General features: G+C 32.2%; 1 protein-coding gene across 1 annotated transcript; it reads left to right on the forward strand.

Annotated features, from left to right (window-relative positions):
- Window positions 1-1,819: 1,819 nt before the first annotated feature.
- On the forward strand, window positions 1,820-19,610 carry LOC141833217 (RNA polymerase II C-terminal domain phosphatase-like 1). The gene is made up of 16 exons (XM_074720602.1): window positions 1,820-2,591; window positions 4,499-4,975; window positions 5,191-5,401; window positions 5,597-5,754; window positions 5,841-5,911; window positions 6,002-6,107; window positions 6,183-6,266; window positions 6,353-6,919; window positions 7,003-7,063; window positions 9,215-9,345; window positions 9,466-9,519; window positions 16,145-16,241; window positions 16,596-16,828; window positions 16,964-17,047; window positions 18,788-18,889; window positions 19,533-19,610. The coding sequence occupies exons 1-16, from the start codon at window positions 2,334-2,336 to the stop codon at window positions 19,608-19,610; spliced, it is 2,772 nt and encodes a 923-aa protein (XP_074576703.1). The 5' UTR covers window positions 1,820-2,333.
- Window positions 19,611-25,513: the final 5,903 nt, after the last annotated feature.

The following is a 25,513-nucleotide window of genomic DNA, read 5'->3' on the forward strand; positions in this document are numbered from 1 at the left end:
GATAACTTACCATCAATTGACTTGACTTCTCAATTAACTTAACCACAAACAAAACTATTTTGTATAATTCCGCGGATCTAATCAAATGATCCACTAGCTGACTACTCTTCATCATTAGTTGATTATTCAAACCATGAACCTTGAAGTTGAGTTTATCTATGATGAGTTTTACACTTTGTCTTGATGGACATATGTCAGTCATATTTTACTAGAGAGTTGTTGGATATAATTTTGCAAGGCAAAATTAAGGTGCCATCGATCGTTGGAAGTCTGATATGACTTCAAAATCGAAATCTATGTTTCGCGTAGATAAATCTAGACTATTAATTTGCTCAAAACCGATTACGGATGAATGAGAAATTAATTGGCTAAAGTTGTGTCCAAAATAATGGGCAGACAGATGGCGACCGTCGGATCGAAGATGGTAATAGATCGCAGTGGATGCGATCTGGAGCATTGATGGCTCTGGGTCATAATCTGACCATTGATGAGGGGATTTGATCTGAAGTGTCGGATTAATAGAGTAAATCTGACGGCTGAGATCAAGTTAGGCTGAAGAGTTAAATCTCTTCAGATCCAACGGACGAGATCATATTATAAATATGAAGAGATAAAACTCTTCAGATCAATGGATCAGATCAAAAGTCATTTGAAGAGTTATAACTCTTCAAATCTGATGGCTGAGATTAAAAAATCTTTAAAGGGTTATACCCTTTCAAAATGAACGATCCAGATCAACCCTCACCAAAGGATACTTACCTCTTCACCAAGTATATATACATCCCCTTTCTATTGGAAACTCATCCCATTCAATCTTTGCAATCCAAAGCATAGCATTCAAGCATCCTCTGCATAAAGAGTCCAAAAAGTCTACGAGAAGGTTCGCTGGTCTCGGAATTTGGAGTGCTACTATTCCGAGACGATCGTCGTTGTATCTTGGGAACGAGTTGCTGCTATCCGTTAGCACCGTAGCGGAGCAATATCGTTTACGGAGATAGTGTCGAACACTAGCCTCGACGATACATATCAGTTTGCGTACTCCCGAAGCTACCGGGGACAACAAGAGTTACCATCGCAATTTGACTTCTCCCCTTAACCATCACCTATCATGTTGCTTAATTAGTCCCTTTGATGTGCATGAGCCCTTAGTTCCTCTATATACCATCCTTCATTATTCACTTATGAAGTTCACTTTCTATCTCAATTTTCTTTGTCTTACCATCCTTTATTTCTTTATTTTGTCTTATGTAACTTTCTTTGAGGGTATTCTGTACATATCTCGAACCATTGAGTTAGTAACCTAATCGCATTAGATTATTACTTTAAAGTTACTTCAATATCAATTTAGTACTCTTTATTTGTACGTTATCTTTCTTCGACTTTTAAATTGTATTAATAATATATAATTTAATATTATTATATATTATCAAGATACAATAATATAAATTTTAAATAATAATTTTTTATTTAAATATTGATTTCTCTATTTTTATTTTTTGTTAATTATATATATATCTTTTAATTTTTATATATTTTTAATGATATTTTATATTCTTTATTATTGATTTATTGATAATATTTTTTTAATCTGGTGGACCCAGGCCTCAATTGTCACACAAGTACAAATCAGTGGGGCCTGAGCCTATGCCATTCGAGTAACGATGGTGACATGGTCCGTGATAAAGCGCGTTTAATTCCAATGCGAGACACGTCAGCCCCCACCCTCGACAGCCATTATATTTGTTTTCACATTTAGCTAGTGCCATTTGGTCTTTAAAGCGATCGCTTTTGCTCGTCACTCTTCCAATCCATTCATCGATCGTAGCGCTAGGGTTTCAGATCCCCCACGCTGGCTCCTGAGAGCCACGAAACGAAACGGGGAAGAACACCTAGGAACCCCCCGAATCGCCTCCCTTGCGAAACCAACCGTAAATTTCCGATCCCAAACGGCGGAGCCATTAAACCCCTCTTCCCGTAATGAATCCGAGCTCCGGCGATAGCCCCTCTCCCGGCAGGACAGATTAAAGAAAACCTTTTCGTAGGAACAGATCTAACCTCGGAGAAACCTCGAATTACAGATTTGCACCACTTGGAAGACGAACTCGGACCTCAGAAAGTTTTGGTCTGTTCATACAGGAGTGAAGATCAGAACTGAACTCCTTTTCCTTGGTTGCTGAAAGATCCATGACTCACTTTTTTCTCTCTGCTTTTCCTTTCTGAGACCGGACTTTGAATTTCAAGAGTGTTTACTGAACGATCGGACCTAGATTTGTTGATCTTGTTGAAGAAATTTTGGTTTTTGATCATCAAATTCTCATCTTGATTCTGTAAAAATGGTTAAATCGGCTGTTTACTACGAAAATTCCTTCCTTGGGGAAGTGGAAATCATTCCCCAGAACTCGAACACTGGTTCATGGATCAGGGAGATCCGGATCTCCCATCTATCCCCTCCTGGCGAACGATGTCCACCTCTTGCCGTTCTACACACTGTTGCCTCCGGAGGCGTCTGCTTCAAGTTGGAGTCAAAGTCGCCACTGTCCGACGATTCGCGGTTGCTCTCTTTGCACGCTACTCTCGACACTGAGAACAAGGTAATATTCCCCAAATGGAAACAAACACACACCAAAATACTTCTATGACAACTGGACGATTAAGAGTGAATCTTGTCATATCACTGTGTGAAAAATATCACACACATGAACTTGTTAGAGATCGTGCTTTTTGGGGAGGGAATAAGCTGCTGAAATTCACTTTTCATGATCTGATTAGACAAATGCTGCTCTAGCAAAACTTCGTCATCTTGGATTATTTGAATAAATGATGATACGATAATAAAAGAGGAAAAGATAATCTTCTTTAATTACTATGTGAAGTTTTACTAATATTCACTTGAGTTGATAGCTTGATTTGTGATGTGTTACATTAATTATCTAGGAGTGATCCTTTTTAAGATGTTTAAAGATGAATTTCTTTAGTTGCTGTGCCCACAACTGGGGAAAAAAAGATGTTCAAGATAAGTTTTATTAATATTCACTTAAGTTGATTGCTTGATTTGTGAAGTGTTTTGATACTTGTGCAGTAAAAATGATCAATTTTTTGCAGATGTTTGCCACGAGTTTTAACAATCAAATCTATTAGTTACTATAGCTAAACTTTTCTTTTGTTGGAAATGACTTATCGTTTACAAAATTGTTTCTATTTATTTTATGCACACTTTTTGTGCATTGCAGGCCATTGATAAACATGAAACGACCAATATATGCATTGTGATTGATTGTGGCATCTTTTGCTTGCATGTATGTACAATTTGTACATTTAACTTGTATGAGAGATAATGGGAGATCGCATTTATTAGTTGAGTATGGTAAAAGTGAAGATTCACTAGCTACCAAAGACATTTGATTGCATCCGTTGCAACTTTTTGTTAATAGTTTCTATTTTATTTGGTTTTCCCCCCTTTTGAGGCTATCTTAAACAATTATTATAAAACTTCTAAGACTGGGTAAATTTTGTTTCAGGTAAATTAGTGTTTATAATCCATTTAGTATGAACTTTAACAAGATTAAAAATAAGAGGAATTGACTTACTTTATCCATTCCTTGTGAATTTCCTCGCTATTATCACAGTGTCTTGCATTAAAATTTGAAGCACGAGACAGCTGGAACATATGAAGGGGATAAAATTCTCATGGCTGTGTAAACAAGAATGATAGCAAGTGGTTGTTGTTCAGCAGAATCATTTTTAAACGTGATTAAAGATAAAAAAGAATGAAAGCGTTTACTTTTTGGCTGATTTAGATTTCTTTGTTGCCAATTAAAGATTGTTCTTGATATAAACAAAAATGTACAAGTGTGTGTGTTTTTTGTAAATTTCCTTATCCTGCCTTGTGCAAGAATTTTTTGATATTTCCAATGTCATCAATCTTTTTCTAGATGGATACTCTGGGAATAAATCAATATTATTTTTCACTACTGATAAAGTTTATACATAAAAAATTATATTTTCAAATATATTTGTAAATTCTTTCCTTTTATTTTAGAATCCTATATTGTTTTGTTTTTACGCCAATGCTGAAAAATACTAGTACATTTTGTGGCCTAGTTGGTTGCATATTTACTCTTAGATTTGCTAAGTAAATTTCCTGTTTTGTTTTGCATAGTAAACTTCATATGCATGCAAGGTGTTTTGGATCTACCAATGGGGTATTCGAATTTCATATTGCTTATCTCTGCAGAACTCAAGAAGGTTTTTTATTGGGTGAAATCGAAAAGGCACATAACACGTCAATATTTCATATGGTGATCATGCTGAAAATTATGAACATTGCTTTATTTGCTCAATAAGCTTGCATAGACTGTAGCATAATTTTCTATCCAGGCTTATGATTAATACTTGTGAGGAGAGTAGAGGAAGACCTAGGAAACTATGAGAAGAAGCAAAGAAGTTTATGATGTAATGCTGTACATTTTTTGAATTCTTTGTTTCAATGTGCTCGCAGACTGCTGTTGTTCCAATAGGTGAAGCAGAGTTGCACCTTGTGGCTATGGCTTCGAAAAAGAATCCTATTCCAATACCCTGTTTCTGGGGGTTTATTCTTCCATCAAGATTATATGATTCATCTCTAACAATGTTGAATCTAAGGTGCCTCGGTATAGTGTTTGATCTGGATGAAACACTTCTAGTTGCTAATACAATGCACTCATTTGAGGATCGAATTGATGCACTTCAACGAAAAGTAAACAATGGGACAGATCCTCAGCGCATTGCTGGCATGGTAATGGAGATCCAACGATACCAAGAGGACAAATCTTTCTTGAAACAATATGCTGAAAATGACCAAGTCATTGAGAATGGGAAGATTTACAAGGTTCAAGCCGAGATGGTTTCCCCTTTGTCTGATAGCCATCACTTGATTGAACGACCAGTAATAAGGTTACAAGAGAAGAACATTATCCTGACACGTGTAAATCCATTGGTATGTTTTTTATACTGCCACTTAAAATCCAATTGCACTTTCTTTACTTTAGCTCTTTCTAGACTTTGAAAATAGTAGTTAATCATGATTCATTGGCAACATATTCTGCTTGATAATGGAATCATTACATCATTTTATTTTAAAATCTCCTTGCTTTTCTGTGTCAATAAAATCAATTTGAGTAAATAGCACAAATTTACTTAATTCTATTTTAGATAAGAGATACAAGTGTTCTTGTACGATTGAGGCCTTCTTGGGAAGATCTTCGAAGTTATCTAACGGCAAGAGGTCGCAAGCGCTTTGAGGTCTATGTGTGTACAATGGCTGAAAGAGATTATGCTTTGGAAATGTGGAGGCTTTTAGATCCAGAGTCGAACTTGATTAAATCATCAAAGCTCCTTGACCGCATAATTTGTGTTAAGTCAGGTATGTTACACACATCTTGCTAGTGTAGTACATGTTATATTATTTTCGTATTCTATCATTTGCAAGCTCATGTCTTAACAATACTTGTTACACAACTGTTGAGGGTCTCTGTATGTATCTGTTGATTTTTCTCGGTTTCCAAAGGCCTAGATTGTGTTATTTATGTATTGGTGTTATTTGATTATCCTACCATAGGCTCAAGAAAGTCACTGCTTAATGTCTTTCACGATGGGATATGCCATCCAAAGATGGCACTTGTAATTGATGATCGTCTGAAAGTATGGGATGAAAAAGATCAACCACGAGTTCATGTTGTTCCTGCTTTTGCCCCATATTATGCTCCTCAAGCAGAGGTATGGTGAATCCCTTTATGGATGAGCTGTTTTATATATTGTAATCATTCTTACTATATATTAAAAAGTGATTCAACCTTTCATAGACAAATATCACCATCCCAGTTTTATATGTTGCAAGAAATGTTGCTTGCAACGTTAGAGGAGGCTTTTTCAGGTAAGCATTTCATTAAGTTGAATTTGTTATGTATGCTTCCAGCTATCATACTATTAGATCCTTCATTTGACAGGTATTTATTTTCCTTAGGCAATTTGATGAGGGTATACTACCACGGATTGGTGAAATATCCTATGAAGATGAAATGAGAGATTTTCCAGCTGCTCCAGATGTGGGCAACTTCTTGATATCTGAGGTAAACCTGGTTTCCAACTTTAGGACTCGTGTTTCCTTTTTCACTTCTATTTTAGTTTTGTTTGGTCTGGTTTAGGATGATGGTTCAACATTGAATATAAACAAAGACCAGTTAGGTTTTGATGGTACAGCTGACGCTCAGGCCGAGAGGAAACAGAAGGTTTCTTTCTTTCTTTTTTCTCTTTTAGTTTTGATATTTCATGCATAAAAGATGTTATTGTAGCATTGCCAATTTGAATTTTTCAGGAAGCAAGCTGCAGCATTCAAGTAATTCAGCCAATGGTTACTAACTTGGGGCCAATGCCAGTATCTTCTCCACAGCATGTAATTCCTACATTAGGGACCACTTCTTTGGCAGCTATGCAAATGATGGTGCCGTTACCAAATAATCTAGTCGCTCAGCCTGTTACAGTAGGTAGGCCTGTAATTCAATTAACCTTTCCAGAAACTAGCTTCCAAAGCTCTCCTGCTAGAGAAGAGGGTGAAGTTCCTGAATCCGAATTAGATCCAGACACAAGGAGAAGACTTCTTATATTGCAACATGGTCAAGACACAAGAGAATCTACTGCTACATTTCCTGTGAGCCCCCCACTTCATGTCTCAATATCTCCTGCACATCCACAAGGAAATTGGTTTCCATTGGAGGAAGAGATGACCCCAAGACAACAGAACAGAACATCTAAAGAATTTAGCAGTGACCCAGATCCTGCAAGATACAGAAAACGCTCTAGGCATCCATCTTTCATGCAAGGGGGAGAGAACTCTGTTCCTTCAGATAGAGTTCTTCATGAAACTAGAAGGTTTCCCATGCAGGTAGTGTGTGGTATTGACCTGGCAAATTTGTCTTGAACCGTGCAAATTGAGTAATTTATGTTTACTACTTTAATGACTCTCAGTTGCACAATGGAGGCAAACATGTTCGCTCAAATAGCTCACCAAACTTCAATTCCTTCCAAGGTACTATGCATGATCAAAGATTGCATTAATTCACTGATCCCTCTTTGACTTTTGTCATATTTCTGAAAAAACAGTTTTTTGATCTTACTCGTGCTCTTTTAGCTTGACAACGCTCTTTTTGTTCCAACTTTTGTTGGTTGACCATATAGCTCTCTACTTGTGCAACTTTCTATGTTGAATTAATTTTTTGTGCTTAAAAGTTAAGAATTTTTATTTGGATTTACAAGGTTGTCAAATTTAGTTTCTTCTAACTATGTTTTATCAAAAACTTAATTTTAATAATATATTGCCTCTTGTTATGCCTGCGTGTATTTATTAGATTTCTGTCCATTCTCTTGTATTTGCTTTTGAAGTTGCCGCATTGTTGTCACATGTCTTATCTAGGGATCAATATTTAGGCTACCAGTTGTTAGATGTGAATATTTGTTCATGAATATTGAGTATTATCTTTCTTGTCCAAATAATTTTCAAGTAAAAAAAGCAGCTCTAATTAGTTGGTGCAACACAAAAACCATAAAAGTGTGATTATGTACAAAATATGTATTGACAATGTTCACAACCATAGTCAAGTCAAATTTGTATAGGACATTGAAGTTGGAACATACTAACCTTTTATATTTTATATTTTAACATGTTAGTTTCCTACACTTAGGGTCTTACTTGTATAGCCTTTTTTTATAATTCAACTGTCTGGGCGTCACCTGACTAATCCTTAAGGGAGACGGTTTCTCCTATTTTCTCTACTTGGTAAATCCGAAACACAATTTATGCACATTTAGAAGCCGACTTCTAGGATATTCGTCCCATTTGGGATTTGAACCTTGGCTCTCTTATTGTTCCTCTTATTGTATAGCCCTTTTCTTGTACTAGCATGTGATGATAGATTGATTGAGCATGGATCTATGTTGAATGGTGAGTTAAGGTCCGTGTAGCTAACCTCAATTATTAGGGATTCATGGTTTGTTGCTGTTGTGTAGAACAAAAGTGGCTGGTTGAGTTCAGAAATGATCAAAAGTAGCTGATACATCAAAAAGTTATAAAGGCCTAAGGTTAACATTTCCTCTTTAATCTCAGCCTGACATCTATCAATATCCTAACTTTGAACTCAACCATCCAAATCTCTACAACAACAATAAGCCATGGATCCCTACTAATTGAGTTGGCTACAGAGGTCTTATCTCACCATTTGAGATAGATCCATGCTCAATGAATCTAGGCTTGTTGTATATATTGGATTGGTTGAGCTCAATTGAATGGTAATGATACATGTAGGGATCAGATTAAAGGGGAAAGGTTGTAACCTTAGGTCTTATTAGCACTTAATTTTTGATGTATCAATCACTTTTGATCATTTATGAGACGGACAATATAATATTGAAAAGTTTTGCTGTTCAAAACAGTGCATCAATCATCGCCTAATGCTCGATGCTTCCTCTTGGAGAGGTGGCTATTGCTGTCCAATTCATTTTGGAAGGACAGACTAGGCCAAGTTCGAGGATGATTTGAGGTTTGAATGTGGAAGAGTGATGTCATGTCTTTCTTGACATGACTCCAGGTTGTTACTCTAATATGTTATTGTAAACACACTGATTGCATTGATAGATTTACCTAGTGATGCAAACTTGACTCTTTATTCTAATTGCTAATTTCTGAAGGCTATACACTTATAAATGGGAGGGAGTTCTGTCCAAACATGCTGGTTTTTTTTAGCAGATGAGCCTATTATACCAGTCAGGATACCTGCCATTGGAAGACATCTGAATTTGCAAATTTGTTCTCTGTTTACTAATGATGCACCCATACTTGGTTGTTGGACAGTATGCCCCTTTATATATTATGTCACTTATTTCTTGACTATCATGCACAGTGTTTCTTCTTTATCAAATAATGTCTTGCTTTGGTTTCCATTCATTGATTTAGCAATTTATCTTTCAAATGGATGGTGGTATACATCATAGATGTACATTTGCTGGAAACACATTCACTTATTTATCTCTTGTTTCTTAAGATAAATTGTTTAACCCTCAAAATTTGCTTGACTTCTCCAAGGTAATTTTGTTTGTAATATTTCCTTTTCTGCTTACAACTAAGTTGGTGAGACTCTTGGAATCAATGGACCATTCCATGTTAATCAAACTTGCAATATTGAAGGTGAGATGCTGGTGGGACAAAATACTTCAAGTCACAAGGCTGCCCAATTTGAACAAAGACAAACTACCATAGAGAGACCAGATTCCCCTGCTAGAGTTTTGCAAGAAATAGCAACAAAATGTGGAAATAAGGTGTTGCTGAATGGCTTATATACCTGCTTATATTAACATAAGATGTGTTGAAAAGGAAGATATTCAAATGGTAAATATTGATATCAAGGAGTTGACTATTCTTTCTATACCTTTATGTAGATGGAGGTTCGAACTGCTCTTTCTGATACGACAGAACTGCAGTTTTCTATTGAGGTAAGAATATGGTCAACAATGTTGTTTTTGGGACCCAAATACCATTTTTGTTTTATTTTCATTCATATCCTCTTGCACTAGTTTCATATCTCGGGCGATTCTTTTAAGTTAATCTATGTAAGCATTATTCATATATAAAGATTTAGGACTCCTATTTTGGTTCTATTTTTTTTTTCTTTTAATAGGGGCATGCTGTTTCATGCCATCTTACCTCAGTTATGCTTTGGTTAGCATAACTGATATATCAAGATTTAGGAATTTATTTAATGTAGCACAAGAATGTTTTGATACTAAATTGACACAACACCAAAATTAAACCCTCAAATTACTTAAAAATATTGAGCCAAAATTGATGAAGTAAAGGGATAACCATATAGAGAAAGAAAAGAATCTCACAAAGGAAAACATCTCAGAGATTAATCAAAGGAAAATTTTATTAAATGAAAATTGATTAATACAAAGATATATGATATTCTATATTATCAATTAAACTAGAAAAGAAATATCACTAATTTAAAAATATAAATAAATTCGCACCAAATTAAAAGAACCCTTTCCAAGCTAAAAGATACCAAATTTTCTATGCCTAAACTAGGGCAATTACATGAATAAATTACAAGTTCATCATTCAAAATTAAAATTAGTTCCTGGTTTGCATTATTATTTTGGTGCTATTGTTGTTACTAGTAATTGTTGTTTCTAGTAGGGGTATCTTATTCAATATAATATTACATCTATTGTGCCTTGGTTTGTTTCTCCTTTAGGATATAGTTTGGCTTTATATGTAAATTAGTGATGGTTGTTAACATGTACAATGATGTAGCTCCACATTCAATAGTGAAAGACCTTAATTCTATTAAATTCTTACAAAAATAAAAACTATAAGATACCAACACCTAAATTGGTTTCTTATGGATTTAGACTTCGTTCTTTTCCTTTTTGGTCACCCTTTTCAATCGTAGAGAAAAATCTTAGTTTATCGCAGGGTGTGGATCATGTCCATGCTTGTGTAGTACTCATAATGCTGAGAATGAACCTGCTAAAGCATAATCTGTGATAAAATCAATATATGGAGACAAAGGCTAGTAATTCTCAAGCAAATCAACATATCGTCCAATGTAAAAATAGAACTAGTCTTTAGATAAGTTGACTTGTCAAATAAAATAACATTACAAATTATTTTTCTCTTAATATGTTCAAATAAATTTGATATGAATTATGCAAATGCTTCTAAAGTAGATGAGACAATTTGAGTTCATGAATACAAAATGAGAATTTATTATATTACTAAACAATTTATAATAATCATTTCTCTCACTATAATTTTCTTCCTAGTACTAGTTGATAAAACTCTTATATACAAAGTAAATCTCTCAATTTGATAGATAGAAATAGGAAAACTAAAAAATATAAGAAAAATATAATTGATTTACAAGTTTTAAGTTGATATCTTGCATTCTTAGTTTATGGTTGTTTTGTTCAAAATTTTTTGGGCCTTTTTGGTTAACATGAACAAGTAATAATTTGTGGGACTAAGTCTTGATTATATTAAGTTGGTTAATCTCGAAAGAGTTAAGTGAGTAACCTTGTTTTCCGAGGTTGCATTATCAAGAGGCTCATTTAAGGTAGAGGCTACCTTTAAGATGTTATCAGAGGGTTTTTTTTAAATGTTATTAGATAGTTCTTCTGAGATGCTATATTAGAGGGCTTTACTAAAATGTAATGGTGTGAATTTCTTAGCATAAGCTATTAATGGATTTTTTAAGCTCAATTTCTTTATTTCAAATAAAATTTTTCTTTGATTGTGAGTGAAGGAACTTTGGATGTTATTTTAGAATTCAATTCACTTAAATAAGGATGTTTTGGGTTTATAAATTCAATTCATAAATTTATTGGGTTTGGGGGCCGACATTAGTGGTGCAAGTGATGTATCAATAATGGTGAAGCATGTATGTGTTGGAGGGATGGGTAAGGCAAGTGGCTTCTATTCTAGGTAGAAGTGTAGTCCACATGTTGTAAGATGGGGTGAAGCCATGGACCTAGAGATCACGACGTCAATAGGGAATGATAACAAACAAGGGAGATCACAAGTGACTCGAGTTCTTTCAAGAGCAAATTCTTAGAGAAGCATGGAAAAATTAGATGTACAAAAGACGAACTTGGTCTAGGTTATGTTCTTTGGAAGGTATGTGGTCGTAGGAATCTATAGATGTTGAGCTTGGGCAAGGTAGCAATGGTTGTTGAAAGTTGACCTGATGGTTCAGAATCGACGGCTTGATTATTCAGAATTTCTAGTTCGAAAAATATTGACCCTTAATCTTAACCTTCAAAGGTAGTTATGAATTGTGATTTAGAACTGCTGGTTTTATAATTTGGTTCACTGGTTGTGATGGTTTAAGATTATTATTTTTTAATTTTTTAAAAAAATATATAAAAAATTATAAATTTGAAAAATAAAATATAAAAAATAACTTAAACTTAAGTTGTCTATGTATCCCTTTAGGGGGTGTTTGGTTGGGGATTATCATTGATAACCTTGGTTATCTGTCCAAGGTTATCGTCGATAACCTTGTTTGGTTCAGGTTATGATTGATTCCCAAGTAATACAATATCACCGCCACATCAGCAAATGGATTATAACCCGGTAATGTGATTACCTTGGCAGCCTAAGGTTTTTTACGATTTCTGAGGTTAACGAAATTTTTTCCATGATTACCCTCCGATTTTAAAACCAAGTCAATTAAAAAGTACTATGAAATCTAATTAAAATCAAATTATTTAATTCAATAAATTTTATTCTAAATATTTATAAATTAAAAAATAATTTATTTTAAATTTAAAAAATAAAATTAATGAATTATATTTATTAATTTAATGAATTATTTTATTAAAATAATTATTTTAATAAATTATTTTATTAAAAAATATATTTTTTAAATTTAAAAAAATAAAATAAACCAATTATATTTATTAATTTAATAAATTATTTTATTAAAATAATTATTTTTAATGAATTGTTTTATTAAAATAAAATTATCATATTATCTTTATTAATTTAATAAATTATTTTATTAAAATAATCATTTTAATAAATTATTTTATTAAAAGAAATATAAATTTATTTTAAATTTAAAAATATAAAATTAAGGAATTATATTTATTAATTTAATGAATTATTTTATTAAAATAATTATTTTAATAAATTATTTTATTAATATATATAAATTTATTTTAAAATTTAAAAAATAAAATTAACAAATTATATTTATTATTTTAATGAATTTTTTTATTAAAATAATTATTTTTAATGAATTATTTTATTAAAATAAAATTAACAAATTATACTTATTAATTTAATGAATTATATTAAAATATAATTGAATGAAGGGTAATATAGTAAATATAAAATTGGTTATGTTTTATTCCCTCCAAATAAATAAAGTAAACCAAACAACATTAGGTTATGTTTTATGTCTCATAACCTTGGTTATGTGATTACCTGGTAATCACATAACCAAGGTTATATATCATAACTTGAACCAAACGCACCCTTAGGGTATAGGGGTATCAAAGTCCACATAGTTCGCTTACTTTTTACCCTTATTATCTTAGAAAGTAATGTTACTTCCATTTTCAATTCTTGTAGTGATTGTTCCTTTGGTATCAAACTTTTCTATCTCGTCATCTAAAAGTTATATTCCTTATATTCTTTTTACAATTCTCATCTAATCATCAAGTAATGTGTGCTTTCAAAAAGTCGAGAGACAAAGTAGATCGTCTTTCATCCACGATATTACCTCTGAAATTAAATATCTATTCTACAACAACAGTCAACATTGGACAAGTTAGAATTTTCTTTGTTATGATGTAGAGGATGAGATTTGAGTATTCTGCGACTACCATCTTAAAATATTGAAATTCGTCTTCTATCATTTCACTAAAATAAAAAAGTCATAAAATAATTCTTAGGATCCTCGTAGATGTTTTGTCCGTTCTCTTAATAAAAGTTGTGCTTTTGTGAGTTTTAAATTAGGGTTACTAATATTCTATGTTTTAGACACATTACTGTCTAATCCATATTTTAAACTATAATCTTTATAAATTATTTTTAATATTTTGTATTATTAACAGGAGGATCAGGAGAAGAAAAATCGTGAAATAGAATTAAAGCATCATAATATATAATCAATAATTCATGCAAAACATCTAATTTAATTTGAGTCTAGGATCTAAAACAAATGCAATTATATAAATGTTAAAAATATGATAAAAATATATTTTTTTTCATTGCTAACACGTAGGGAGATAAAGATTCATTTGTAATATATTTATTTAAAATTAAAGATATGTTTTAAAAAGTCATTACAACTTAATGAGAAGTAGGATAATAAATATTGGATAGTTGTTTAGTTGCATTATGAAATACATTTAAAATTTCACAAATACTACTACATATATTCTATTAGTGTGAAAATAAATATACATTTCTATTATTAGTATTTTGTGTAAAAAATAAATATAATAATTTTCTATATTAAAATGAATCTTGTAATAATTTTATATGTTGAATTTTAATGTGTTGGTACATCATGTGAAAATTTTTTAGGTCTCATTCCATTAATTTTACAAAATCTACTCTATTATTTCATTATACTAGGATGTGACCACAATAAAAAATAACAATTTTACTTGATTTAATTTAATTTTTAAAATTTTTTAAAATTTTTAATCCATCAATTTAAAACATGACATATACATCGAATATAAAAAAATAAACTACCAATAGCAGGTTGATATATAAATTTAAGTTCGTTAATACTTGTAGTATTAGAACTAGCATTATTTGATAATATTGAAAATATTTTAGAAGTTAATCCATATTATTCTAAAATTAAGCACATTAATTGAGATATGTTGGGAGAAGTGTGTGCTTCATTAAAGACTCAATATGCTAATAAACGTTTCTAAATTGACTAAGAGTTGCCAATCCAATTGCAAATCACACTCATATATGAATGAGTTTGCCAATGATCACTCTAAATATTAGAACATAAGGATACTTTATTAATTTTTAAATTCTTCAAATAAATCTTTTTTATCTTGTCTTATTAATTTTTTAATTGTATGAGTGAGTGTAGTTATGGGAATACGTTTAACAATTAAGTTAAGTGATTCATGGAAAAAATTTTCAAATGTGTATAAAAGAAACATGTTCTACAAAAATAAATATAACTAATAATTTTCTTAATTTAATATCAGAATATTTAAATAAACTAGTCAGTGAAAATTTAGACAGTTGTGTTTGAAAATGTTTCAAACTCAGTTGGGTGCTTTGTTTTGACGTGTCGCTTCAATGACTTGTAACTGTCACTCAATTGAAATTTATAAGAGACTTTGCAATACTTATATTTTGCATGTATTTCTTCAGATGAAAGGTAGTTTTTTCAAAATATGTAGTAAAATTAATCGATTTTAAAGATGGAGTATCCTAAATCTTAGAAGTTTCAATACTTTCTTGCATCTCAGCTATCAGAAGTTGCTCATCATCGGTAAAATGAATATCGTCGAGATCCACATTTGAAATTGCTATTTCCTTGCTCTTCCAAGATCGAGATGAACTCCATTAGAATTAAAGAATTGAAGTTGAAAACAATCGAGATTTTAGAATTTAAAGATAAGAGTAGAGTAGAGTAGAGTAATTGATGTAAAAATAATGAAATGAGTAGCCTATTTATAGCGTTTGGGGAATAACAGTAAGTTAATCGCAGCCATTGATAAAAACGATGAAATAATCTCAACTTTTCAAAAAAGGAGGAAAAAGCTGGTTCTAATGGTAAAAAAAATTGCATGAACTAGTAGTTTGAATCGTCGGTTCACTGTTAAAGCTGGGCTTGAACTGCAACCGACCTGTTTGGGGGCAAACCGGTTAATGGATAATTGGCTTGTTGACCCAGTTATGAGTCCAGGCCGGATCTAGTTGAAAGGGATTTAGTGATGGTGATTATGGATGGATTGACAATGGAGGTGGTAGGCTGGTGGAGTAGTTTGATAATGAAAGATGGTGAAGGTAAATGAGATGCAAAAGAGGTTGTAGATGGATGAGAATACTGTGAGAAGAGATGAATAAGGCATTTGACTTTTATACCAATTAATGTAAATACCAAATGAAACTCTTAAAATACAATGAAAAAATTGGGATAAAGTTGATAAAACAAAAGAGAATAATTTTGTTGGCAGAGAAAAAGAATCTCATAAAGGGGAGAAATTTCACACAAAGAATTGACAAAATTCAATTAATTAAAGCTTTCTATTATATTGATATGGCAACTCTTTTATAGACTCAACTTTAACCAAATAGGAAAAAAAACGTAATCCCATGAAAGATCACTACCAAATTAAAAGATACCAACACCTAAAATAGAAAATTACTAAAATCAATATTATTGTTTTCTTCATTTTTTTCATCAAATGATAGCTTAAGCTCATGTTCTTAACTATTGCTAACATATGGTAGAAGAAGGAAAATTGAGTAGCTTAATATGTAATGATGAAAATTTTGAAGGATTTTATTGATGACTTTTGCTCTTTTCCTAAGTATATTGAGACACATTCATTTTCTTCCCAGATTTGGTTTGTCGGGGAAAAGTTAGGTGTTGGAGTTGGAAAAACAAGGAAGGAAGCTCTGCAGCAGGCTGCTGAGATATCCCTTAGATATTTGGCTGGTACATCCTCTGCTACAGTAGCTCTACTGGAATTATCAAAATCTAACCTAATGCTAGAGGACGTTCAATTTACTGATTTTTATTCCAGTTCATAATACCTTGTTTCCATTTCATGAAGTGGTGCCAATTCCTACAATGTATTTTATTAGCCTTTTCAAACTTTGTATTAATGTGATTACTATTTATCGATTTAATCTAATTCTAACCCTTGCCCTGTCAGAAGTTTTCCCTTGTTACACAAATTATCTTTGAAACCTTGTTTACTTTTTTTTTTTTTTTTCATTTTACTCTTTTGCAGTCATCATATGCTAATTTTTTCTGTGCACATAATGATATCCTCATTTTTTGTTCCAGAGAAATACTTGAAGACTTCTCTCACTGGCCCAAATATTACAGAAGGAGATACATACAAGTTCTCAGAGAACAAGGAAAATGGGCTTATAAATGATTCATGTCCTTTTGGTTATCAGTCATGTCCCAGAAATGATGTTTTTCCAGTTGCAAGTACTTCAGAAGATTCTCGTACAATGGATCAAAGAGCACTGGGTTCACAACGACCATCTTCTGTCACTTCCCTCAAAGAACTTGTGTGTATCACCACTTCTTGAATGCCATTTCTCTGCGTATTCCAGTCCCTCCCCTCTCTCACTCCCCCTCCCCCCCCCCCCCCCCCCCCCCCCCCCCCCCCCCCCTCATATTATTTTATTGTTCTATTTGTTCAGTGCATTATGGAGGGCTTTAGCCTTGTTTTTAAAGACGAGTCTCTAGCTTCAAATGTTGCAGTTAATAAAGAAGTATCTACACAGGTTATTCTCCAACCTTAAACTTTATTTTTGATATTTTAGTTTGAGGTAAATAAATAATGGACTAATTATTCACCTGCATTGTCATCATGGCTACCATCTTATGTCAACTACATTGTCATCATGGCTACCATCTTATGTCAACTGCAAACCACATAGTAAATACTTTGAGAAATTCCTAGAAACTCATTTACCAGATACGAAATTGTGTCTGATCTCCTGCTGCATATCATTTCTGAGATTGCTTAGTATTGCAAGTTATGAGTAGAAATGTGGACCGTTTTATGACCAAGTATTTTGGAATACATTTGGTATTTTGTATGAAGCTAATAAACCTCCGAATCCATTCTTTTCTAATTGTTATGGTTTCTGTAAACATCCTTTAAAAGATTTTCCTGTGTCAAATTGTCAATCAGTGATTAACCAAAATTATTCTTTTCTGGGTTCTCACAACTAGTAAATCCCCAAAATTTCAGGTTCTCTTTCAAATCATTCCTTGAGGGTATACGCATGGTTGGCAACATCAGTGCTAGTATTGGAAATTTAAGAAACTTATATTTCAGCCTCATCAGATTAGTGTAGTAGGAATTGGTAATAAAAAATAAAAAATATGGATATAATAAAACAATAATTTTTTATCAATTTTTATTCTAATTAACTCAATTTATTTAATATAATTAATTTTAGTCAATAACATTACATTCAAAATCTGAGTTGAGTTAATTAATTGCAGTTCGATTAATTAGAATAAAATTCAATCGATCAGATTAATCTATGATTTAAAATTTGATTAATTAAATTACTTTAATAATTTAAAATCTGATTTAAGGTAATTCTTATTTTAAGTCTGATATAATCCATGTTTTAATCTATTTAGATTATAAAATGTTTTATTAAATCAATTTTATTAATGTTAGTTAATTATATTAGATTCAAAATCCGATTTAAATTTATTTAATTGTAATTAAATTAATTAAGTTAAAATCTGATTTAACTTAATCAATATGATATTTAAAATATTATTAATTAAATTAGTTTAATCTGTTTAAAACTCTAATTTATTTTTATTAAAGCACTTATGTTATTCTTATTATTATTAATAATTTAATTATTATTTTACTTATTGGCATTACTAAAAGTTAAATAAAACTCTTAACTTGCCTTCATGCATCAAACTCATGAACAATGCTTCTCTAACTTGCCCCATCCTGTGAATAGCCAGACTCATACACATCCATGCCGGAACAGAACTTGCAAACAAGGGTGCCCTGGACTTTTCCTATGCCTCGAACAAGTACTCCACAATCTCTCCAATTCACTTCCTTCAAACAAGGTACCATGTCTTTCCCTTTTTCTCTTTTTTGTCTCCATCTTATTCAATTCCATCTGTAAAACTTCTATTTTTGCTGATTTGAGCAAATTTGTTGATTTCATAATGTTGCCTCAGTAGGAATTGGATCGGATTTGTCCGATCTTGATCCAACTCAGTCGATCCAGATCAGGGTTGGGCTGATTTTTCCAACCATAGTATACAGTAGAAGATGCCTTTGTTGTAAAAATTGATTCATGTATGAATTGTCTAGGTCATTTTGATAGGAACTTCAAATGTCAATCAATGAGATTTATCTCTGGAATCTTCTTCAATTTACGATTTGTAGACAAATTTTCTAAAGGTTTCTTTAGTTGTATGTAAAAGAGAAACAAAATAGTTAGTTTAAGTTAAAATGTAATTACTTGTTTCAGGTAGAAATAGCAGGTCAGATATTGGGACAAGGAGTCGGAACAACTTGGGATGAAGCTAAGTCCCAAGGAGTCAGAACAACTTGGGATGAAGCTAAGATCCAGGCACGATGCTTTCTCTCACTGTGTGTGTGTGTGTGTGTGCGCGCCTGGATGCTTTCTCTCACTCTGTGTGTGTGTGTGTGTGTCAACAGTACCATGCTCTGCCAATGACCAGTTAATTCAAGTCTTCATTTCTTTGCCACTTTTAGTGCAATTAGCGTTATGATGATGAGTTGTATCTACTCTTGTTTCATGGCATCCTCAAGAAAAGTTATGTTATTTACATAACTAGGCAAAGTTGATGTTTTTGTATCTACTCTTGGTTCAATTTTGGTTGGTCAAGTCGGATTAAACATAATTCCATTACCTGTCCTTACTTGGTAGCGTTTGACCTGTTTCTTGTTCAACTCATAATTTAGATAAACCTGATCTCTTGTTTGAGAAGTCATGCTTGTCACTCAAATCATGTTTAAGTTATGTGTGATTTGGGGGGTGGGGGTGGGATTCCTGTTGTCACTATTCTTGTTTTGCCTCTTATTTGTACTGAAAAAACGTGTGTATTGGGGAGAGGTGAGTTAGCAGTTCTATGGTTCTGTTATAGAGGCTCATGTGCTAGTATCAGCAGCTGTTCCATGGGATAATCTTGTATATTTTTTCATCATTATAAATTTATTTATCCAATCTTAAGATTGCATCTTTCCTATAGGTTGCTGAGGAAGCCCATGGAATGTTGAGGTCCATGCTTGGTCAATTCACTCGTAAATTCTCTAGTTCACCAAGGTGAGAAAATTATTTTATTATGGAGTTTCAAGATATGTACTTTGTTTTTTCAACTTTAATAATTGAAAATTCTCAAGAGAGAAGTTGCAATTGGTCATAGGACACAATATATTACTTATTTGGTAAAGAACTCACATGGAAAACTAATTGAGAAATATCACCTTAATTTTCAAACTTTTTTACACAACACTGTTGTGGTGTGTTTTAATCATGATTTAAAATCTTAAGCCATATCGGAGTTTCGGTTTATGATTGAAATGATACGATTTTGGTATCGTATCGTGCCATGCCAATATCATTTCGGTATTTTTAAATATAAAATATATTAATTAAAAATAAAATATTTAACATAAATATTTAAAAATAAAAAATATTAAAAAAATATTTAAAAATATAATTGTAATAAAAATAAATAAAATTTTATTATATATTTTAAATTAAAATAAATAAAACATATAATTAATGAGATAATTTAATTTTATTAGGGTTTATGATTTAGTTTATTTACCTAAAGTTTTAATTAAAAAATATTTAGCCCCCCTCGTCGTGACGCCTGCGCCCACAGGTCGGGCGACCCTTTGTCGTGGTCAATAGGTCGCACGATCCCACCGCTGTGGTCGATGAGGTCGCGTAGCTGATGGGGTCGTGCGACCCTTCCGCCGTGGCCGACGAGGTAGCATGACCCTTCCGCCGCGGCCGACAGGGTCGTGCAACCCTTCCGCCACTGCCGAACCTTGTGCCGAACGTGCCGGTGTTGGGCGGTGAATGGAATGAAATGTTCCATTTCATCCAATATGACATGAGATTTCAAACCATAGTTTTAATACTTGTTTTTTTAAAACTTTTTTTAATTTGAAGTTACTATGCCATAATTGTAATTGATTTTAGTTGAAATAATTTGTATATGGTCTTGTATCACGATCTTGATTGGTAATGGACCAATATAGTGACAGGTTAATATAGGTGATTGTAGCCAAAGTCCATAGGAGTTAGCTGTATAGGCTAAGTCAAAAGGCTAAAAGTCAGTTGAAGTTGTTCATATATAACTCCACCAAATGATCTAGCTAAGCCAATTACTAATATGATATGTGAGATTTGAGAATAAAATGGTGCATGGATTGAGGTACCAAGTTGTACTAAACCAATGACTCATGATAGAAATAGTGAGGGAGAGAGAGAGGGAGAGAAGAGTACCTTGGAGAGAGATGGGCAACAGTGGGCACAATGAGCACAAGATGGGTGATGAGTTCTGTGGGCAATAAGATGGATCAGGGAAGAGCTAAGGGATGGGGGGAGATTGAGGATGAGTGCATATATAGAGAGAAAAGGGAATTAAATATAATTTCTAACTTTTTAAAATACCACTGTCTTAATTAAATACATTCAACCAACCCATTCCATATATAAACTTGGTTCAATGTTAATTTGGCCAAAATAGATCCAATTCTAGTTCGGTTTGAGCTCACTTGATCATAATTACTATATTTGCTCTATGAACTACATCTAACCCTAAATCAACTTCTACCCAACCTTAAAACTCAAAATATTAGTTTGATTTAGCTTAATTAGTTTTCTTTAAAAAAAATAAACATTATAAAATTTGGTATCTAACATCAGTGAACATTTCAGGAAACACTTAAAGATTGTGTAAGAAAGTGACCGGAAAATTAGGCTCAATGAGATTGTGTTGAGCTTCTCCTTTTCTTCTTCTTTTATATCTTCTCTCAACTTTGGGTCGAACGTTAAACGACAACTAAGGTTTTGACATAACACTTTGATTAGCTTAAAATATATTTGATTAAGTTAAGAAAATAATTCATTTATTATTTTTACTATTTTTATTTCATTTCTTGGAATATCATTGAAAATAGATGATGGTTACAATATGTGTGCATTGATCATGCTAGATTAATTTTTTGAAAAAAAAAAATCTGTTCAGCTAAATATAAAGGGATAAAAAAAATATTCACATTCTAATTTGATTTTCTAAAAAAATCTTGAATTTAAAATTGACAAATTTGATTGAGACGAGTTTGAGTTGAGTTTCATACTTGTTTACTTAAAAAATTTATACTTATAAAACTAAACAAATAAAATTAGAAAATTTAAAATTTTATTTGAATTTAAAATATAATATTTTACACCTCAATCTCTGTATTTTTTTGGACTCTAATAATTGTAGTCATGTGAAAGGGAAAAAAACAAATTAAAATCTAATGACATAATTTTGAGTTATTTCATTGTATCCAGAAGTTATGTTTAGATTTTATCAAACAAATTACAATAAACAAAATAATATTTAATGCTAAATTTTATTTATCAAATGTTGATTAACAAATTTATAATGTAATATGCAAACCTATAAAAATATATCTTTAACAATAAAAGTTTTTCAAGGCTTTAAATATGAACTGCTTCAATGTTGCAGAAGTTGAAAACAAAGCATGCCTCAGTTTATATAAAATCATGGAAAGTTTCATTCTCTTGTTGCTTGTTCTAGTATTCTACCTATAAAAGTTAAATAGATTATAAGGGTAAATTATTATAAAATGAAAGTAGTTTAGAGTGCACAAGTGACTAAAGCTAAAAATTAAATTAGTTAGTTGCAAATATTTTCAAGTTAAAAGACTAAAGGAATTAAATTAATCAACAAATATAAACAAAATAACAAACATATTATGTATTAGCAATCTAATTAATTATTTTATAAATAATTAATTGCAATTAAAAGTTACTATTTATATTAGATAAAATTAATCATGTTATTATTGATAATACAATTAAATAAGCCTGTACCAACACAGCATGATACAACACTAAAACTATCATAAAAAAGAGGCTACTCGGTGCACGAAGCTCCCGTCAATGCGGGGTCTCGGAGAAGAGTCGAACAACATTGGATCAATTGTACGTAGTCTTATTTTGCATTTTTACAAGAGGTTTCTGTGATTCAAACTCGTGACTTCAATATCACACGACAGTAACTTTACCGTTGCGCCAAGACTCCCCTTCAACACTAAAACTATCATATCAATTAGAAATCAAAATTTGGTACAACTCAATGTTTTAATCCTTGTAATACAAGTCTCAAAATGTCTTAAGTGAGTAGCCTTAGATGCATGTGGTTCCAATTCTACAGCAAAAAGAAGCTAACTCATGTACACTTGTCTCCAGCAAAGGAAAGGTGGAGATTGCATCGGTTTACTACCGACCAAGAGTTACAACCTTGGTGGGTGCAGGTGAAGAGATGTTAGTTGCTGACAGAATACATTACCCAGATGATCCCTAGCAATAGAAGTGATGTTGTCTTGTGAATGGAGAATCATCGCCTTGGTAGCTAACCATCGTTCTCCGGCCTTCTCATCAAGAGGAAAGTGGTTTTGCAATGAGGTGGGTTTTGTCTCCATGCAAGTCGTTGATCAAACCTTGTCTCATAGGAGGGTAGATAGTCTGCCATGGTTCTCATTGGCAAGTGGTAATGGCAACCAGCAGCTTTCTTATCCCAGTCTTGTCAAAGGGAGATGATGAGTATCGAATGGTGATGAATCTCTGGTGGCGGTGGTTGATGAGGATAGTGCTACTATGAACTTTGAAAGTGGCGGGGAGTGAATGTATTTAGGGCTCTGTTGCTGCAATAGATTCCTCAGTAGTTGCTTCAATTGTGATTGCCCATGAGGGCTTGGTTGAAAGCCCGAAGTGATAATCTGTGCATAGGCAATGGAGATGGTGGGCATGAACAATGATCTGTCCAAGGTGGAGGGGATAATTAGGACTTGTTAGGAACGGGCAATAAAAACCTACATAGTGAACCTGAAAATTCAGGAATTTTTAGGGTTGGGTTTTGAGACTTGTATGTTCAAATTCAAGTTTGGATCTGTTTTCCTAGCTACAAGCTACAAGACCTATAAGAATCCCATCCAATTCAGTAATAGTAGGAATAATACCTGTGTAACAATATGATATTATAATATGTTTTTGTTAAATAACAAGTATCTTAAAACTTGAATGTAAATCTGACTGCATCTGAAAAACTTGGAGACAAAAAAACCTAAGCTCAAATGAATGAAAAAATTCTAGCTTGTTATTATTATATATTATTTTTATGGTTTTGATCCATGCTCACCCCTAGAACTGGTGGATTGCTAACATTCTAAGTTCTCGAGAGGACTGCACATATGTTTAGTTGATCACTGTAACAAGAATGCATTTGTTTACTTTTTTACATCTCACCTATAACTTAATCGGATCTCTTGGTTCTAAGGAACCAAGGCATATATGGATATAAAAGTCTCAACCATGCAATAAATATGCTAGGTCAGAATCAATGTCTAAATCCACTTATGTCTATATATCCTAGTACGACTAATAGAACTCTGATATTATTATTGAACTCTTTATCCAATGTTGATGTGGCTAAATTGGTAGCAGATGTGACAAGGAGCATATGCTGTATCCTTGTTACACACCTGTTGACCAAACTGGAAGGGCAAGCACCTTGACCTAGAGAGTGATGTCATGTGCCTCGATATTATAGTTCTTTTAGTTGGATAAGTTACCATGCAACTGAAAGCATTCATATTGGGACTGTTCCACCTTGAAAAAATATTGAATGGGTCTATTTTATATAGGGAGTGATTAAACCTAAAGCTTATAATAGTTTGCAAAGAGTTGTATACCCAGCATGTATTTTCTTGTTACAAGGAATTACAATCATAATCATAATTGTTATCAACAAATGATAGGAGATCCGGAATTCTTTTTCTGAGCTTCATTTATCCCTTCATATGTGATAAGAAGCCTGTTTCAAACAAACAAAATATTAGGTTCCTGAAAATCCTAACACATTAATATAATTGCATTCACCAAGATGCTTTTGTCTACTTTTGGTCAAATTATATTTGTTTAGTACTCGCCATGATAATGTTTAATGTTGGTTATCATAACCTGAATGCTTCATGCTACAGGAGTTCAACAATGAGACTTCACTTAAAATAAGACTAACCTGACTTGCATTGTCAGTTTTATACTGTTAAATGTGCTTGATTATAATAGTGACCGTCTCATCTGCAATTAATGCTTCAAATTAAATGAATACTTAGGTTGCTATTTCAATTGGTATAATTTTCCTTTTAGTTATCAAATTGCTGGAAAGTTGATAAGAATCATTTTGAGTTTTTGTTAAGTTTTATACTTGTAAAACTGTCTAAGTGCTGGTACTTTTAATCAATGCTTCTCATTGGGGATGTAAATGAACTAATAGTTCGTGAACAAGTTTGGTGTTTACTTCGATAAAGTTTGGTTATGTTCGTTCAATAGTAAAAGAATATATAAAATAAACAAGTTTAAAGTTCATTAATAATTTATGAATAAACTTATTTATTAACTTATGCAAAATTTATTCTTAAATTTATTTTAACATTTTTTATTCTAATATATAAAAATATAGTAATTTATAATTTTTTTATATTCATAAATTATTTATGATATGATAAAAATAAGAAAATGATACAAATTTCATATATTAGATAAACATTTAACCCAATTTATAAAGATAATAAAGTTGTTAGTTGAGCTCAATAAAGAGCTTGAGCTTGGCCCGAGCTCAATAAGATTTCAAAATAAGAAAATAATGTAAGTTTCATGTATTAAATAAACATTTAACCCAATTTATAAGGATAACGACTGTCTTAGTTGAGCTCGATAAAAAGCAAGCTTGAGTTTGATAACATTTCTAATAAACAATCTTGAATAAGCTCAATAAGTAAATAAAAACACAGTTTAGTTCGGCTCAGCTGGTTTATACCCCTACTTCTCATAGTAACAAATACAGGTTCAATTGCTAGTAATTGTTCTTTCCTTCCTTTTCTATGCTACTTTTGAAATGTTTTTTCTGTATTATGTAATAAG

The sequence above is a fragment of the Curcuma longa genome, chromosome 8 (assembly GCF_044706935.1).
Source record: "Curcuma longa cultivar G26 ecotype Majalengka, Jawa Barat chromosome 8, ITB_CL_G26_1.1, whole genome shotgun sequence".
NCBI classification, from domain to species: domain Eukaryota; kingdom Viridiplantae; phylum Streptophyta; class Magnoliopsida; order Zingiberales; family Zingiberaceae; genus Curcuma; species Curcuma longa.